At 35.5% G+C, this 20,864-nt stretch overlaps 1 protein-coding gene across 1 annotated transcript; it reads right to left on the bottom strand.

Moving 5' to 3' along the window:
* Nucleotides 1-4,268: 4,268 nt before the first annotated feature.
* Nucleotides 4,269-19,075, bottom strand: LOC105249905 (dentin sialophosphoprotein). The gene is made up of 3 exons (XM_011255681.3): nt 16,619-19,075; nt 11,114-11,242; nt 4,269-8,590 (listed from the first exon to the last, which is right to left on the bottom strand). Exons 1-3 carry the CDS (start codon nt 17,427-17,429, stop codon nt 5,067-5,069), a joined length of 4,464 nt encoding a protein of 1,487 aa, XP_011253983.1. The 5' UTR covers nt 17,430-19,075; the 3' UTR covers nt 4,269-5,066.
* Between the last annotated feature and the right edge of the window lie 1,789 nt (nt 19,076-20,864).

Genomic DNA, 20,864 nt, shown 5'->3' with positions numbered 1-20,864 from the left:
AACTTTTACAAATACGAGATGAAACGACATGGGTACGCCATTCTTCGAGTCTACCGATTATGAGTAGTAGAGAGACATTCAAGGTCTATATCTGTATGCGCTAAGGGGTGAGTTGACATGCATGTTCTTGTGAGTGTGCGCTACGAAAATGTAAATTGTATACTCGATTATGCACTTTTGAGAAAATAATAATCTCGATTTCACAGATTCGAGTTCTTCAGCACACATTCGCGCACTTACAGTTACATATTTAACAATCTTTCTTTGACATAAGAGAGCTAGAGTTTCTAAATAAATGCCCCTCTCTCTCAAGGGCCGATTCATACCTCCGCGTGTATACAATGTTTTCGATAAAACATTTCGCTGAAACATCATTATCTTCCTCGTAACTGTGTAATTTCCTAATCAGTTAGTAGTCATTACGATTCCTTCACGTCGCTTTATGCAAAAAAAATGAAATTGTTAAGAATATTTTCAGATAAAATATATTCCGCGTATTGACGGAAATGCGTGCAGTTCTAAATTGTAGGGAATACAATGATTATCAAATAGCTCGATACATAACACTTATAATCTACTGCTCGATCCATTATCGTATCTAGGGTACGTTTGCATTTGCTTCGAATCAGCTAGTATATAAATATCTGCAACATATCCAATTGTTACACATACACATCCGGGAAACAAAGATTGTATTAAATATCTTCGTTGGGATTACACATTAAAAGCTATTCTTTACATTATGCATCCAACATTCGTTATCAAACTCAGAATCGTGATACAAAGCCATCTTTATAAGGAATCGGTGCCTTTAAGAGAGCATTACCGTGATATATATCATTTCGTGCGTAAATAGGCGTTCATTTACGGTAAATCTTATATCTTTATAAAATGTCAGAGAATATATATGTATAAATATATATATATATATATATATAAAAAGGTCAACAGAGAATATATATAAAAATCTTTTTACAATTAAAGATCTTTAGAGTCAAGTTATAACAAGTATAATAGGGTTGATGATAAGATACATTCTACATTCGATGAAATTAAAGCAAGATCTTTGGTGTCATGTCAAGATAAGATCATTGGGAAGAAGCAAGATTAAGAGAGGTATTTCACGATTACCTGAGGGATTCTACAATATTTCCAGCCGAAAGATTTGACGGATTAAATGCGAGATGCGAAAGAATGATATCTCGAGGGATATTCCTTTGCGTCTTCTACGCAAAGATTCATTTCGAAAAATTATTCGGAGTGGATAGCAAGCTATGGGGAATATTCTTTTCATTTACCAACACCAATATAGTTATGACGATTCATGATAGAATTTGAAAAATTTTCTTCAATTCAAGAAAATATTTTTCCTTCAAATTTCTTTCCATGTCACCTACGTAAAATTAATAATCAATGTAAATGTCATAAGTAAGCGATATATTAAAAGAGTTTTGTTAAAAGAAAAATTTACACATTCACTGATGAAAAAGTTGCAAAAAAAAAAAACGAAAGCGATGAAAATACAAATTGCAAATGGAAACTGATAATATATTTCTGTGATAAGAATATTTCGATATTTTGAAAAGTTAACTTTGTATTCGCGATAAATGTTTCTCTATGAAATTATCCTCTGGAGCAGAACTCGTGACCTGTATTCTCAACTATACTTATCATATTGATTAGTACTCTAAAAGTAGTATTAATACGTAGTAAAAATATCAAGAGCATTAACATTCTAATAATAAGAATATCAAGAGCCGTGTGCCTCCGTATAAGTGTGTAATTTAAAATCATAAGAGACACGATTTTTTTTTCTTCGCGATGAAACAAATCGAATTTGCGAGTGACAGAGTTAAAAAAAATATATATATAAAGATGGAATAAATTTTTTTTGATATGATTCAACTTTGGCATAAATGTGTAAAGCGTATTGTAGTCGCTATCACACATACAACAATTCATACCCTGTATATATAACCCATAATTTAAGTAAAAAAGATCCAGGATTTTGATAAGGCATAGACATAAGACTTACGATAAATGAGCGTACTCGCTGCACACGTCGCATACTGCCCGTACGTCAAATGCTACTAAAAATGAAGTATCTTAATTAAGTAATCAGGTCGATTAATACGATTTATATTGCATTATCGACACGCAACATTTGTTTTACGCAGACACCTACCGTATAATTTATTTATATACCGCCAATGTAGAGGTCTTTAATACATTTACTCAACCTTTTCTCTCGCGAAAGGTCAGAGCTATTTTCTATAACCGTGAATTTAGTTAAAACGCGTAGAGAATTCATCGATGAGGATAGTTTTATACGTTAGGTCTCCTATATCAACAGAATCGCGATTCAATTTCGCATATCACTTTCCATTTGAATTCTGCGTTACACGAGAATTTTTAGCTGTGTCAACGCTATATTTTCTAACAGAGAATTAAATTTATTATACATATACATATATATATATATATATATATATATATATAATATATATACAATATATATTATACATATATCAACTATTATAAATAATAATATAATTTCTAATCTCTTGTGAGATATATTTCGTGTTTCTCTTGTTTATCATGTTGCCGTGATAAATAGTCTTTAATTATTAGAGTCACCATTTAAACAATACGCGTATTTAATAATCTCGCGCGAGAACAACGAGTCGAAAAGCGGTATCTTTCTTGTCATATCATAACGATCAATATCCTTTAGATGAGAAATTGTACATTGAATCGCACATTCGTCTCATTCCTTCAATGCGGTAGAAATTATGTTCGATTTGGTTCGTCTCTCCCGTTCTGATGAATTCGCCGTAATTGACTTTCAAACGCGTGTTTTACATCTTCAATCCCGTTACACTTCAGTCCATTACATTATAATACATCCCCTGCTTCATTGCGAGACGTTTTTTTTGGCACGAAGAAAATAAATAACTATCTATCTTGTTCCACAAGTGTGAACGGTATATAGGCCGTGCGATCTTATTCCTCGATCTTAGAGGTACTACTTTATGTATATAGGATATAGCTTTCTCGGAAGTGAATTAGCGAAAGTGATTACGCTAAAAAATAGATTCGCGTGTCCTTATATATTGTCTATTCGAACTACATAAATGTCGAACTTCGATAGGATGATTTATACGAACGCGCGAGTTGTACTTTCAACGAGTTCTTGAGAGACGCTGACGAGTGTTGCTGAAGAATGAGCACAAATAACCGTAACAAATATTCTGTCTTCTAAACATCGCAGAGTATTTTGTACCTACTCCCTGTGTATACGTCTATTTATAATATTTGCTGTCATTAAGAAACATCAAGGAATTGTTAAACATATTTGTCGCTTCTACTAACTGTAAATATAGATACGCTATGTAATTTTGGTTTCGGTTGACGCGCCATGTTTATTGGGATATTCCGTTATAAGCGAGAAAGAATCTCGGGCGAACCCCATCGACGACGCAAAGTGAAGAAATTAACTAATAAAAGTGAATTATATCTTATATTTTTTTTATCTTTTCTATTCGACATGTTTCTTTTCGTGTATCTCTTACATCGTAGACTAATTTTATACTGACTAGAGGCATTGATACGTTTTAATTTGGCATGAAGCGTACAAGAGAAATTCAAGTAAATAGCATCTTCTCAGAGATGAAGTTTTACTACACAAAACACAGAATAAAGTGGAATTTTTCTCTCTCTCTCTCTTCTTCCGGAAATATATTCTGGAGTGTGACATATAGACGCTGCCGCGTTTTCTTTAGAAAAATTCTTACGATGTATTTTTCCGCAACGAGTCTTCTCTCTGTCGAGTTTTCCAATTCAATGTTAACGTTTCGCTCGCGTTTTATAAATTATCATCGTAATTCAAAACAAAAAATTAACAATTTCGTCAGATCATAAATGACGATAGTATCTAACAATGATCTACTATCTCTGTCGCGATATCTACAATTCTAGATAAGGGGAATAAATCCTAAAATCACTGATCTTTACGTGAAAATATCTCTACAGTCCTGTAAAAAGTTTGTACAATATTACAACATCGCGACGATAACGAGCGTGTAAAATAATATATAATTTGAACTAACATATTATATTGCTACAATATCAATATCATGACAATCGATATATGTCAAATAACGTAACAGAAACAATATTGGAGAGCATTAATGCAAGTGCAATATAGCGCAACACATATACATATACATTTTCTCCAATAATATTTTTTTACTACGTTATATATATACATATATATTAGTGAAAAGTTTGCAACGAATATATTTTCGTGCCTAAAGAGCGTTTATGATTTCATTCAGTGTTCATTCTAATAATCCTACGCAGATCCTACATAAGTCTTATCTCACACACACAGTTGCACCTCTTTAAGAAAATATAATTCTTGTACTTCATAAAAGGAAATTAGGCTCTCTAAATGAAGCTCTTTTTTCGCGTAGTTTTTAATCGTGAAAAAAAATGCAAAGGATAAAAGTTAAAAGTGGATAAAAGATAAAATAGAAGGAGAAAAAATAAAGAAAACGAGAAATATAAAAATAGAAATATCAAATCGAAAAAAAGTAAGAAAAAAAATTTTACCCTTGATGAACGTTGCCGTCAAGATGAGTAACTTCCGCTACAACGCGTGCAACCGATTGCAGAAGGAGGTGGGAAAAACGAGTCTGTCTCTCTCTCTCTCTCTCTAGATTATCGCGTATCTCTGTTACATATAAGCCACTCGTCAAAATCACTCGAGACGTAGCAATGCGATACGAGCCTCTCAAAAGAAAAGACTGATCAATTCTACCTTTTTTTTGTACATTCCTTAATTTTAATACCAGAATTTTAACTCTAGCACATTCATGCTTCAGTACTAAAATTAAGAAATTTATAAAAAATAAAGTTGATCAGTTTGATTTTCAAAAGATTCATGTATAATATTTCTCAGACGACGCATATTGCGACGACGCTCTAAATCTCCACGAAGTTCTTCAAGTGTCCTTCATCGGACGCATATTTACAATTTCTAGTAGTTCCATCGTCGGTTGCCTTCAGACGTTCATGGCATAGTACACTGTGTTCGTATTACTGTTGGGAGTAGACATAAGACCCGAATTGGGATCGACGTAAGAATTGGACATCAGCAGAACGTGCGATGTCGGATTTGCCGAGCTGGACGATGGTTGAAAATCCCGGGTGGACAAGCTGGCGGCGCCCTCGGGAACCCCGCGTTCTGTCACCGCACATGTGTTGACAGCCCGTGACAGTTGCATCGGCGTCATCGAGGATACGACCGTTGTCGTCGTCGACGTCGAACACATGAGCGGAGTGATATTGCCCGTAGCTGGTTGCGTGCCGTTGTAAGACGTTCCCAGGATCGACGGTTCGCAGCTCTTGTTAGGGATCCCGGTGCACTTGAGAGAAGCGAGGGTGGCCGAGGCGGTAGATGAAGACGACGATAATGCGGACGCCGAGGATGACGATGAGGACGAGGAGGAGGACGACGACGAGGACGAAGAGGACGAGGAAGACGAGAACGATGATGCGGCTGTGACGGTGATCGTCTGCGTTTGTACATCCGCAGCAACGCCGGCGACAACGTTACCGCGTGCCAGATGCGCCGGATATAATGGATAGCCATCCTGATTACTCGCTGGCATGCATCTCGAGGGGGCGATTACCGTATACGAAGGTGATGACTGTTGCGTCATTACCCGATACGACGCCATTTCACCATGGTGATGCTGATGTTGATGCTGATGATGATGAAACTGCATTGGATGATGCACCGCCGAATGCGGCACGGGGGAGAACGCCATGTTGGGCGATCGAAAGGCTTCCTCGGTCTGATGTGGGTGAATATGTAGGTGCAAAGCTTGTTGGCCGCCCTGCAGAGAGTTGGGACTCGAGACGGATGCAAGTGGCGGTGGTAGCGGAGGAGGGGGTGGTACAGGCGGTGATGTATTCAAATTGGAATGCGACGTGGCGGAACGATTTGCGTTGTAATACAACGCTTGTTGTTGCGGACTCGTCTTATTCAGACGGGGATATGGGTACCGTTCGATGTGGCTGGCATAATTTGGCGAGGAATGCGGCGGTAGGATACGCTGTAGATTCTGATACGTGGGGTCCGACATGCCGTTGTACGGTACGAAGTACATGGTGCGATAACACTTGGTGGTGTTGGGCACGGTACCGCCGGGCAGTACATTGCAATGATAGTTTGCGATCGTTACTGGAGGGTTACGACGTTGCATCTTTGATAGAGTGTTGGTGTATATCGTGCCCGCGACATCGTCACCGCCTCCTGCGATACGCAACATGCGGGTGTTGGAGAGCTGCTGCCGCTCCTGGAAGTAATGATGACCATTCCTGTGCTCACCGTACAGATGCGCGGTACCGTCACCGGACGGCGTTCTGATGACGAATTGTCGTGGTACTGCGTTCTCCAGATAGGTCGCATGCTCGGAGACCCCCTGAATGTTGGCCGTGACCGCCGTGCTCTCGGCGATAGTCTGATATATGTCATCGATCTGTCTCTGCATCGTGTTTATACGATTGATCGTGTTCGTGTCTCGCTCGAAGCTTCCCATCGTGGTGTACGTGTCAGCGGACATGGGAATCGTTTCATCTCCATCGGCGGCCAACAGCGATTTGGTGTCAATCTTGTCGCCATTCACGTCGCAATACATCGGCAAATACGTTGAAGTGGGTCTCGTGTCACTAAAGTTAGTGGCACCAACGCAAGATCGCGGCCGATGAGCAATGTCGTTGGTAGTATCATACTGCTGTTTGATGCCCGTCACCGATGGTCGTCGATTAAAACCATAATCGTTGAGTTCATCGTCATCGTCGTCCTCTTGCTCGTTGTCCACTTGAGCGTCATGGTTCTTGACGCTCTTGGCATCATAATTTTCGTTGGATGACGTATTCACGGCTTTGTCCTCGGAATGATAGCCGTTAATGAACGCATAACGGTCTTCCGTCTCGTTATAGCGGCGTTTTATACGTTCCATCCTCGACTTGTCTTGTTCAACAAACGCGAGCAACTCGTCGGTGGCGTTGTCACCAATATCGGGTCTGCTTCCTATCGGGGTGCACCTCGTCACATCTGGTTGACCGGCGTACTTTCTGTCCTCGCCGTTCAAAACCGCCTCTATGTCTTCTAAGCTATACGAGTCCGAGTTATAGTTGATCGACTCGCGATTTGCCAGTATTCTGGATTCGTTTCTATAATAATCATCCTGATTATCGGAATTGTTGACGGCGACGCAAGAAAGCGGCGCCAGACTTGCCAACAACTGTTTTCGCACCTCCGAGTTCATCTTCGTCAACGGATTCTTGGACTGACATTCCTTGGCGAGGAGACTTCTGCCGCCGATCCCGAGATCGGGTAAATTCGGTTGGATATTCTTCTTGTGCGCAAACAGATCCGTGATCTTCCGATAAGTGGACGATTGAGGATTCGGCGGGTTGTCCGTCACTAGCATCGGCATCTCGAGCATCGAATTGTGTCCGTGAGTGTTCACAGATGTTATCGTGTTCACCGCAGTCGTCGTCATTGCTGTCGTTGTCGTCATCGTCGTCAAGGAGCTCGATCTTGTCGGCACCATTGTTAAAGTGGCAGTGGTTTCCGTCGAGGCCACGCTCGCCGGCAGCGATTCGCACATAGGCCGTTCCTCGCCCAACGGTGATGTCCGTATCGAAAGATCTCCGCCCTGGTACTTGGGATCGCCCGCACCTGAGTTGGTATTATCGGAGCTGTCCGTGGTATCCGTCACGTTTTCATCGTCCTGATCGACGCACGTGAGCTGCCTGATTCGTTCCTCCAACGACAAATTCTTGGGTCGTAGATTCTTCTTGCGTGATATCGTGTTGTACTTGCCAATCAGACTTCGACGTAGCGTGTTCCGCTCGATGGATCTCTTGATCGAGTTGGATTCGCATTCCGGCGACTCGTACGAGTCGCTGGGAACTGGCGACTTCACTGCATCGAATAACCGTAGACTTTCGGCGGTGATCAGAAACTTCTGCGCCTCCGCGTCCTGAGAATGTTCCGGGCAAGTCGCTTTGTTGGCAAGCGCCGGCGGTGGTGAGATGAACTTTGGGTTAGGAAAAAGTTGTCTCACCGCGGAATTCGGCTTCAGACTGTTGCTGGCAAGGGACACGTTACCCAACTTGAACACGAGGGACAACTCTTTCGCGTCTGGCTCACGTGACTGCTCGCCCACCGCCATCGTCGTTTGATCGTTGATGCGTTCCGCTTCTACTATCGCCTCCCTTTTGTCGTTACCCGTAGGATTTTTAGCGTTCGCGTGTTCGATTTCACGATTCTCTGTGACATCCGAGTCATTACACCGCGGCGCGATCAACTGCTCCGCATTCTCGTGAACGCCCGTTCCAGGACAAAGCGCCGGATTAAAACCGTTATCCTTCGGGACGTCGTTCTTTTCCTTATCCGTGTCGGATCTTCCATAGCAATCCTTTCGCTCCTCCTCACTAATTTCCCGCACGATACGCCGCTCCGTAACAGTTGTCATCGTTATTGTTTCCACGAGATAACGATGATGCAAATCTACGAACAGAATTACCGTATCGTTTAGATAAACACGGTAAAAAATATTTTGTATTTCTGTTAAAATTTTCTCGTGTAAAAATTTTTGTGTTAAATTTTTAACATACTCTTATGTTAATGTAACATATTATTGTTGCGTTATTTTGACATTTCTGCGTCGAGTTAATATTCACCGTTTCTAAGAGTTAAAACAACACAATTAATATGTAAATGCACTGAATTTTTGATGAAATATGAAATATTATATTACATGTTAAAATGAACAGATAAGTTGTGCTACTTTTCTCTCTATAACAGTTTCCATATCTTAAATCGACATATCTCTTCTGTTATTTATCATAAGAATATAAGAATAACATTTTTTTTAAATTAAATTTAACATTATAAATATGTTAATTTAACATAAACTATTTCCAGATAAAGTTTAAGTGTTACATTTTTGTGTTAATTTTTAAACATATTACTTGTGTTATTTATTTACATACTTGCCTTCTATTAAAATAACATTAAAATTAGAGTGGATAAATTGAGACACGTAAAATAAATTTAACACAAAATTTTTTACTGTGAAGCAAACAAAATAAAGAAGTGCGTCGCAAATTAAAACTTAAAATATTTTCATCAAATATGCGAATAAACGTTACAAGATTATTTATATTAATTTTTATTTCGAAAATTACACGTTCGAGACAGATAAATATATACATGTACGCCGTAATACATGGCTTTTATTTGCTCAAGTTTAATGCCTTCATAAAATAGATAAATAATCGTATTCGACATTTATTTATAATTGATCATTAATTATCATAATCAATAATTATCAAAATAAACTGTAGCTGTAATTCAACATTATTCTTATTATATGTAATCAGTGTTTTCCTTTATCTGAATAAAATTATCTAGATTTTCATCTAGATACATTTATTATTTATTTTTTCTTTTAGCTTTATAATTAAAGTATATATCTTTATCTGTATCTTAAATAAGAAAAGTAAGTATCTTTTACGAAATATCTAATAATAAGATAAAATCATGAAACATTTAAGATAAAATCAGTGCGCACTAAATACAATTTTTGTTAATATCGTTTTTATCAATATTCTCAATCATAAAATGACAAAAGCAATATACGATTCGAATGATGACAATACGCAATAAAAAGGCTAAAAGACCGTGGCGCAAGATGTTAGAGCGTAAAAAATAAAAGTAATAATAAAAAGACTCTAAATATTTCATCGGTGGATTGTCATACGACACAAATTTGTGAAAGAATATTCTTCACGTATGCAGTTTTAGTGCGTCTTTTTTCTTATGCATAGATGAGCGTTGGTCTTCTTTCGGAAAATCTAGCTTATGACCATACATTATTAGTTTTATAATTTGCTAACTGTCTATGCGCTTTCGTCACATCTATTGTTAGCGTTTTTAAATTTTTGCGACCATTATTATTGTACACAATGTCTATTTGTTTCTTATCGCGCTTGTCCTTGTTTAATCGCGTTCAGTTTATTATTTTAATCGCGTTCAGTTTATTTTGTGTGTTTATCCTTTAACGACTTCTTGAACATTGAAAAGCATCTTGAAAAGATCGAAACGTACGTATGTATTTTTTTATATCTAACTGATTATTAATATATTATGTCTCTTATTTAGAGCCTTTTTATTATTACTTTTATTTTTTACGCTCTAACATCTTGCGCCACGGTCTTTTAGCCTTTTATTTTTATTGCATATTCTCAATCATATTTACAGGCTGGATATTGTAACATTTGCGTAATCAGTATAGCACAAGTTAAAAGGAAAGAATATTAACGTGAATCGAAAAATGATTTGAAACATTCATGTTTAATGCATGTATTGTACCGAAAGCGAGTATTTTAAAATATATAATAATTAAAAGAAAAAAGAAGATATTTTCTTTCTTGTCGCGCTGTGGTGCTTATTTGCCAATTTTTAATTCTTTAATTATTGTTATTTGAATCAAAGTGTTAATTTTAATTTTAAAATATTGTATACTTTAATATGACATAATTTTATATACAAACTATGACATATCTTGTAAAATATTCTTCTCTTTTAAATTATTTTAAATATTATTTTAAAAATATCTAGAAAACAAATTTAATTAATTCATCTTTTCATCTAGATATAGAAACTGGATAATTTCAAAACCGGAATCATCTTTATCTAAAATATCTGAAATATACGTATGTTTTAGCTATTTTATATCTAGATTATTTCAAGTTATTTAAGTGTAACACTGTATGTAATGTAGACACTTTTTGCAATATGCAAAAATAAATTATTATAAATTATTATTAATTGCGTGAATGTATAATATATAATTAGAATATATAAAAAGTCTAAGTTTTAAAATATTGTCTAATAATCTCTAATATTACCGAGAAATAAAAATGAAGAATAAGTCAATTTTCATTAAAAAATAGTTTGTACAAACAAGTGATTCTGCAGTAAAGATTCAAATTTCAAGTCAATTTATAAAATAAGAAAAAAATATACCAGGAAGAGATGTCCGATGCTGTTTATCCAATCTTTCTTGTAAATTTCCTTGACAATCGTCATGCACCATATCTTTGTTATCCTGTGTATCTGGTTTATTCCCATGATCTTTCGTTTGCGATTCGCACTCTAAAACATAAAAATAAAGATTGCATTCGTATTTTCTAGTTCAAAATTTTCATGATTTTTTAGTAAATTTGGGAAACAATATTTTTAATGAATATTTGTTTATATTTTTATTTATATTGCAGAGTATGTTGTATATGTATGTAATTATGTATTACAGTTATTAATGTATAATTAATATTATATATAATAAATATTATAGAATATATAATTAATATATAATTAATATTATATATTAATAGCTGTAATACATAATTACATACATTAATATGTGTAATAGATAATTATAATAAATATACAGGGTGTCTCGGGTTTTTCTGGATAAACTTTGGGAGCTTATTCTACAAGTTGAAATAAGAAAAAAAATGTTATATGAAATTTGTTTGGAAACGCTTTATTACGAAATTATTACAAATAACATGATTATATCGTCCCAAACAACACTCTTGGTGTTTACTCAAAATTACCTATTTCATAAATGGATTTTCAATGAATTTTTACCTATGAGGAACATTAGAAAAAGATAAGGTTTACCGTACAGAGGTGACTTCACTTGAACTAGTACAACGAATTACAAACTCAATTACTAAAATTCGACAAAACGCTCAAGAAATTTGTGATGTAATAAATTCCATGAAACATCGAATCCATGTGAAGCTTGTACCAACATACAAGAACAACACTTCGAAATGAGAGATTAAACACGTTTGACTTACTTTATTATTGGTTTGTGAACATTTTTTCTCATAACTTCGTTATAAAGCATTTCCAAACAAACTTCATATAACATTTTTTTCTTATTTCAACTTGTAGAATAAGCTCCTAAAGTTTATCCGGAAAAACCCGGGACACCCTGTATAATTATTATTAGTAGAAAAGTTTTTAAATAGATATCTTATATAGACATTATAAGATTATTTATTAATCTCTATAAAATATATATTTAAAAATATATTTATTAATTAATAAAATAATGAATTGATATGTCAAATGTATGTTATCTAACTCACTGATAATTTTTGGGTAATATGTGATCTTCGCAGAATTCCTTACACTTTCTGTTAAATCTACCATTTTATGATCATGGACAATGAAGTCGTAGCGTCTGCTACAAATGCCATTTCTGCAATATCTTGTTAAAATCTTAAAGCAGTAAAGTTAGGAGCTTTATCTGTTATCAGACATGTTGTATCACGATATCTTAGTAGATACGCGAAAGAGATATATAGAGTGTGAAAAATTGTATATTTTCTGGTAAGAGTTAAAGAATTTGTAAAAAATTTCTTTTGTTTTACGAAAAATATATTTTTATATTCAAGATCTAAATTAAAATTCATTACTATAAATTTGAAATAATTTTATCGTGTTCATTTTATCGTGTTCGTTTCTGAATTGATTAAAATGATCTATATAAGTCAAGAAAAATTTGACATATTCAGTCTAACGCATTGCATAATGTAATATTGATCGTATTAATTGTAAACATTATAAGTTTATCAGAGAGTAAAGTAATAAATAGTAAAAAATATCTAAAATATTAGATAATAATATCTAAAAAAACAATTCTAAAATTCTAAAATTCTAAAATTTTTCTAGAATTTTTTAAATTCTTTTTTCTCGATTGCTCAGCTCTCGTTAAAAAATTAAACACAGTTCCAACGCTACTTTTCATGATTAAACATGGCTACATGGAAACTTTAATTTTTATTTTATATTTAAATTTGATGTACCTATAATATATTTACATATAACGTGTTGTATTCTGTGTGTGTATTCTTAGAGTATGGCGATCAAAGAACTATAAGAGTAATAAATGCAAACCTTAATACGAGAAAGAAAATCTCCCAAAATTTAATAATAGAATTGTAGTATTTTAAAAGAAATTTTTGAATGTTTAAACTCGAAGACTGAGAATATCAATGGTTTTGCTTATAATTGTTTCAAACATGATGGCCATCGATATTAATGTACTTTCAAAGTCACACTATGAGCCATTGACAGCTTGCATAACTTATGCAATTTCTAGTCCAGTACATACTTGCACTAATAATATGTTGATATATATCTTCTATTATCATCTATTGTCGTATTGTCTTCACGATATATCACATTCTTTAGCAATGCAAGGAAATCAAACTGATTCGTTAAAATTATTAGAATAAATAATTAGATAATTTATTTTTATTCAATCATATCGCAATTTTATGCGTTAAAATTATATAAATAAAAAAAAATTTACATTTTGTTTCATGAATTTCAAACACGAATCATTTTATTTATAAGAGTAATGTTTGCAAACATAGATACAAGGTACTTTGTTCATAACTTTATATTGTAATAAAACGTGTTATGCATTTTGCGTGTTATTATGTAATTTGTTCTCTAGAATTTTATTACATCATTTTGTGATTTTTGTCACTTTAAAGTGAGGTACGACATGCAAAGAGTGGAAGTTACTCATGAAAACATCAAATAACTGTCTTTTATTTTTGCTTACACACATTCATATATAAACCGCAACCTGTTGCAAATTTAAAATATGAAAATAAAGACTCTTTTGTGCGAATTTTTATATGAGATATTTTACATGATTTTACGAATTTAATATTCATATTGAAATAATTTGTCCACATATCACATCTGTGTGTGATGACCATCATGATCACTGATCATATTTTATTTTTTTGCTGAATTTTTTTTGCTTTCTTTTGTACGACAATCGAAAAATTTATAGAACTCAAATACTGTAACATCTAATGGAGACTTTTGTTTCTCTAGCGTAAAGCGCGAGTCGTTTGGTTAGAAATATAAGTGCTCTTACCGAGTATCAGGGAAGTACCGGAGTTACGCTACGCCGCGCTTCCGGTGAACGTTGATACGCGAATAAGCCTATACTCTACATCTACATGCATTGGCATTTTGTGATTGCGTCCATAAATCTAATCAAGGCTTTTAATCGATAAATATATGAATTATGCATTTCATTGTATGCAGAATATACTACATAGTTTTAAATTATTTTTCCTTAAAGTTTTCAGATTGATCAAGTTTAGATGTCGTTTTTTTAATTAATATATATAGCCTTATTATTTTTTCCTTATTTATTTTTAAAAAATATGAATGTCGAGCAATTATTATTATATTATTATTATAATTATAATAATAATAATTATTATTATAAATTATTATTATTATAATTAACAAATTCAAATATAATGATGAATATTCATAAGTACAGATATTTTTTCTTTGAAGAGTTCTCTTGGTATTTGAAAGAATGCGCATAAAAATTCTACTATGTTCTTAAATGGTTTACCGAGCGTAGCTAGATTCATGAAAAACAATACCATTATTATATACACATCCGGTGCGGAGGGATATCGTGGGACTGTTTCTCAGTTATGTGTGAGAAAAGAGTTGAACAACGATGCAATTCTCCTAATTTGCAGCTTTCCATTAAAGCTGATAGATTTAACTTTTGATATATGGCATCATAACTTTCATTATGTACAATAATGCATGTAAAACATATCATATTATATATGAATTATATTAATACATTACATTAAATATGCATATATTGAAATATAACAAGCAACGATACGTTTGAAACATGACTTTGAAATTATTTTTTTTTACAAATTATTTCACGTGCCTTTATGCTTTCTTCCAATTTTAAAAACAAAGATGGATACGACAATTGTTATATTTTTGGGGGTTAAACTGACATTAAAAGAGAAAATAAATATCTATAATATATCGAACGTTAAATTTAGTTTGAATTCTATACCATCAAATAACATGGTTTTAGAACATATTATAATTGGACGATAAAAAAAATATATTTTTAATCATATCATATATTATCAGTAAATATCTATAGTGATAAAATTATAAACAGGCATATATATTGTATAAATTAATAGTACGAGTATTTTTAATAAATAATATTGAATTTTTTATTTCTAATATAATAATCATATTTATAATTTTATGACCAAGATAATTTTCGATAATCAATGAACCGAAAACTGAGGCAATAAAATATTAAAACAATTCTTGCGCAGAAAATCCAGTTTAAAAATTGAATTTTTAATGAGCAGATGTGTGTAATTTTTAACACACCTGTGTAAAATATAACAATACCTGTGATATAAAGGTCAATTGAAATAAAATGCATCTTATTGTTAAATTCGTTACAATTCAATATCAGAGAAAATTAATGTTACGAATATTTCTGGCGAATATTTTATACGGTTGTTAGATAATAACTGTAGAGTTGTTAGATAATAACATAGAGTTTTTTTCCTTCTCTAACTAACGATATAAAATACGCATCAGAAGTTTTCTGAATATGAAAGTTTCAAATGCGCACTCTGGTTTATTACATGTTATATCAAGCTTTGTGTTATGTGACCAGTTACAAAACATTATGAAATTGTTTTTTTCTTTGTGACAAAAAATATTTATACGTGCTTTTAACTAATAACAACTCCGATAACTGTTGTATATATGTGATATAGCTGTTCTATATAAATTATTATTATTTTTATATATTATTATTTTAAATATTGTACATATATTACTTCTTTAATATAAAAAAAATAAAACGTACAAAATTGACAAAACAAATAACATATTGTTACTTACGAAAAATTAATTATTGATTATAATGACTTAACTTATAATATATGATATGATATATAACATGTAATGATGGTGATTTAGTATATTTCCATTCAATTATTGGAGATAACACTTTCAATCTACAATCATCCCCTCTTTCTCCGTCATACTTCATACTCTCTATAATCTATCTAAATGAGAATCTGATCGATAAAATCTACCAAACAAATTAGACTTTCTCTCTACGAGAGAAAAATCTGCACAGAATTATTAGAGAATCTATATTCCCATTTCATAATTGTCTATAATTTTGTCAGTTTCGGCAATTATCTAATTAAAATTATTCTTTATATATAGTTCTTCTTCATTAAGATATACATACAAAGTAGAATTAATTTAGATACATATATAAAATATATAAAATCTTTCTTTTCTTTAATATAAAAAAGTAGAAATATTTTTTTAAATAATATTTGTTTATTTATTATATACATATATGTAATTTTTTTCCATTCTATTCTGTTATCTTTAAAAACGAAATATATTTATCCTTGAATTTTACAATATAAAAAGGACAAAAATAGTGTAAGAACAAATATATTTCGTTTTTTTAAAGATAACCGAATACAATAGAAAAAAAATAATATATGAGAAGGAGAGGAGAAGGTGCCTTTTCCATGTTTTATCAAGTATTAATTGAGAAAATAAATGAGTTCAAGTTTATCAGCAAGGCTAAGAAAGAACTCGACTCACCCGTAGCTTGTTGCTGATAATAATTGCACTCCGTGCACGTACGGCCATGCTGCTCCGTCTCGTTCGCGATCTCGCTGTTGGAGCACACGTCCTTGTAACCCTCTGGTGGGCTTAACGTTTCCTGTTGCTCGTGCCGCGGGGGCGGCGGTGGTGGCGGAACTACGGTTCCGTTCTCCTCCTGAGAATCCACGGTCTCCTTCGATCGGCGTCCCTTCGTCCCGTCCTCCGCGTCCGCATTTTTTCGTTCGCTCGCGTTCTTCCCTTCCACCGAGGTCGTCGCCGTCGACGTCGTTGTCATCCTCTCCGTCTTCCCATCGACATTCTCGACCTCGTCCTCTTCCTCGTCCTCTCGCTCCTCTTCATCGTCCTCTTCCTCCTCGCCGTCATCCGCTTCCTCATCCTCCTCGTCCTCGTCCTCCTGCGAGTCCTCGCGACCTTGCTGATTCTTTCCGCGGGATCCTCCACGCGCGGCGTTCTCGCACAACGTCTGATCTACCCCTCTCGCCATCTCGCCGTATCTGCCATTGCCGAGGCCGAAGTGCAGGTTCAATTCCGCCCGGCATTCCTTGCAATTGCCCAGCCGCATGAACTCGTGCTCCTGGTAGCAACAGTCGCAGTCCTCCTCGTAATCGGCGCAACACTCCTCCTTGATTAATATGATGTAATCCGCCGCGAAGAACTCATTCAGCTTCTCGTTGATCACCACTCGATGCTTCTGCGATTTGGCTTTCGTCTGGCCCGGTTTCTTCAGTAACGACTTGAGCGTCTTCGTCGCCGGTTCCGCCGGATGTTTGCTTCCGTGTTCTTTCATTATTCGCGGTTTCGTGCGTGTCCGTTCTTTTTTCTCCTTTTAAATTCGTCTCCTTCTTTCTCTTTCCTTTTCTCTCTCTTTCCGTATCATTTGCTACACTGACATGTTAGTCTCTTTCTCTCTTTCTTGCTTTACGATATACTTTTTTTTACAGTCCTTACAGGGGCTCAGCCCTTCCTCTCCAGGACAATATAGTACGATTATTCTTCTCTCCTCTCTTTCATGGGCTGTCTCTCTCTCTCTCTCTTTCCCTCCTCGCTATCCGTCCTTGCCACCGCCACCTGTGTGCCACGGCTTCCTACCTGTTCCTCACGCTTGCTGTTCCCACGGCAGCAGAGCGCGTATACTTTCCTGCGCGATTAGCGATATCCACCTGTCTTTATACGCCACCCTTATCGTTCATTGTCTGGCAACCCCGTCGTCGCGTCGGCCATCGACGTTCGGCCGTCGTTAAGTGATCCTGCCGTCGAACGGTCGCAACATCCCTCTCCCTCAAGGTGATCGGCGTGTGATCGATGAAACCACCGTGGTAATCACATGCTTCGACCTTCTCCCCGGTTGCCTGGCGACGATCGACTGACCGATCCAACCCGCCAACGTCGTCGTCGTCGATGCACGTGTTCCCCGATGGCGAACGATGCTCGCTCGCGTTGCGTGCGCGAGGAAGTCAGTCCGGCGAAGGCCGTGCGCCTATCGATCGGGGTACGCTCGAGTTCCTCTTCATTTCGCGGATAATCGCGCCGTTTCGGTATTCAACGACGAATTGATACGAGGATGAGGACGATCGTGAAGCTAGGTTCTCGCGGAAGCTAGTTACCTTGACAGTGTCGTCTCAAGGTTACTATGATACGTCGTGCGACCGCGACATTTCATTGAGACGTCGCGCGTCGTCCGAGACGAAGGACGAAATCCGCGGGACTCCCCGTCGCAATTTTTGACAGGAAGATACAAACGCGCGAATCAACGAATTAGCGTCGTGGGGCCGACGCGCGTTGTCGCTTTCCTCGACGTGTGAAGAGAAACGTCGTGCGAATTTTTACACCGCCTCGAATCCGCCAAGCTCGCTGTGTCACACTCTCGCAATTATCTTTCTCTTTCTGTCGCGAGGCCTCGTTTCGTACCTTTCACGAATCGTAACGTGCGCGCGTAAGCGCCCGTCCCTCTTTCTCTCTCTCTCCCTCTCTCTCTCTCTTTCTCTTTCGCGACGTCCCCGTTTATCGATTTCGCTTGACGAATGTCGAGAGGAGACCACCGACGCGACTCCGCGGTATAGATAGGTGGTCCTTTGCGATCGTCGTCAGGCTACTAGCAATTACAATTCAGCAGCGAGCGCTCCGAGATCTTCTCTCCCTCCGCGAGAAATTACAATTGGGAGTAACGTGGGTTCATCGATGGAACGATCGCGTCCGCGCGGATTTTATTGTCATCGTCGTCGTCGTCGTCGTCGTTTGAGATGATGTATGAGATGATGTATCCTCTTTTCGCGAGAATATCGTCCCTGTCGCGAAGTGAGACGGTTCGCGATGAGACCAACTCCGCGGGAGAAAAGATCAATGAAACGGAGCAGCCTCGTTCGCTCCGCTCGTACGACTAGCGCTCTTCCTGAGAGCGACGTCTGTTAACGTGCGCCGTGCGCGTCGTCCGTGACGCGCCGACCGAGACTACCGTCCATCGGCGCCGCCGCCGCCGCCATTGCCGCCGCCGCCGCCGCCGCCGCCGCCGCCGCCGCCGCCGCCGACGCTACCATCACCGTCTCCACTATCGTCAACACTGTCATCGCTGATTGTAGGCGACAGCGACTTTCCATTGGACCCAATTTTTGTACAGCGATCAGACAACAATGTGCAACATTCTTAAACTTGTAGCAATTTGTAGAACACTGTCAGATTTTTGTTAAAAATTCAATTAAGGATGTTTTGTACCTATTTTCAAAATATTGAGAATTTAATGAAAATTTTACAGAATGTCCTTACATGTTTAGAATCTTCAGTACAATTTTGAAATCGATTCACTAAAGCGTTCACAAGTTATAAAGATTTTAATTTGCACCGAATTAACATGTGTTCTTATGAGAAACGTATAACCATGTCGTTCAAATGACAAAAACACATGGAAATAATATTCAGAATTTGTTTAAAATTTGCAAAAGTTTAGATGCAGAGGAAATATTTGGTCAAATAATATTATATAAGTACTAACTGGTTAAAAAGATATTAAAAATAATTTAATGAAGTTAGCCATGTATCTGTCACAAGGCGAAATTCTCTGCTAAAAGTTAATCATTTCGATTAACAAAATTCGGAATATTTCAGTAAAAACGCAATAAATATTAAAAAATACATTTCTGCACTGTAGCTAAGATCAAACTGTAATATTCCACACAATTTCTCATACTCAAAATACACCAAAAGTGAATATTCGTCAATATTGATTTTCAGCTACTTTTTGCTGGGAATGTACATACAAAACATCCTTAACTTTATTACACAATTGATGATTTTTAGAAATTTTTTTGGAAGAATATTAGAAATTGATTTTTCTAATGTTTTATATATGTTTTTATTGATGTTTAAACAGTATGTTAGTATTTTTAAATCTTAAATATTTAGCCTTCTTTCAATATCAATAGTAGTATATTTTTCAGATACTGAACCTAATTCGAAAACTTAAAAATATTATTTAATATATTTTTTTCTGATCTTTAGAGATGAAAAAATTTCAGTAAAATATCTAATTTTAAAAGAATATTACTTTTTGTTACGTTTCTAAATTCTTTAATAAAATAAAAATTCCTAGAAATCATTAATTTTTCACTTACTGCTAGAATAGACTGGACCCTTAATTCAATTATCAGTTTATGGTCATTATCAGTCTTGCAAAATATTGTGAAATTTCTTCACTATACTAAGACTTGAGAAGCACTTAACATATTGATTGGTTGGTAGAATGAAAGTTAGAGAAGATCTAGAATCCTCTACTTATAATCAGTATAAACAAAAAGAAGAAAAAGAAAAGGACGACTTTCATTCCACTGATGTCGGCTGATTTGTTGCTGGTCTGTCGTAAATTCGCAGGTATATCCATTTTCGAAATAGATCGAAAAATCAAAAAAGAGAGAAATACACGATACTTTACAAGATTTCCGTCAATTTTCCGGCTGTTTCCTTCGCGTCTCTTTTTCTTTCATATGCATCAAAATAGAGTAGCAATTTTCTGAGCTCCATCAAAAAACATTCCTTCTTATCGTAAAACTTACGCATTCCTCAGTAATATCTTTATCTTGATATCAAAATGTCTCTCTTTTTCTTGCTTAATTTTTAAAAGTTAATAATCTCGTGATTTGAAATAAGCGAAAGCTGACAATATATGACTCCTAAATATATCAAAAAATTTCCCTTACATTCCTTACAAAATTGAATTGTTTGAAATAAGAGC

Source organism: Camponotus floridanus, unplaced genomic scaffold (assembly GCF_003227725.1).
Source record: "Camponotus floridanus strain SB8 unplaced genomic scaffold, Cflo_v7.5 scaffold148, whole genome shotgun sequence".
NCBI classification, from domain to species: domain Eukaryota; kingdom Metazoa; phylum Arthropoda; class Insecta; order Hymenoptera; family Formicidae; genus Camponotus; species Camponotus floridanus.
This window is presented reverse-complemented; position numbering and strand designations above follow the sequence as displayed.

What these genes read in the sequence shown, in the direction of transcription:
- LOC105249905 (XM_011255681.3), bottom strand. Translation starts at nt 17,429, where the DNA reads ATGAAAGAACACGGAAGCAAACATCCGGCGGAACCGGCGACGAAGACG. An exon ending in TTATCAGCAACAAGCTACGG is followed by an intron (nt 11,243 to 16,618) that starts GTGAGTCGAGTT and finishes TTTATGTTTTAG; the next exon opens with AGTGCGAATCGCAAACGAAA. An exon ending in GCATCGGACATCTCTTCCTG is followed by an intron (nt 8,591 to 11,113) that starts GTATATTTTTTT and finishes TTCTGTTCGTAG; the next exon opens with ATTTGCATCATCGTTATCTC.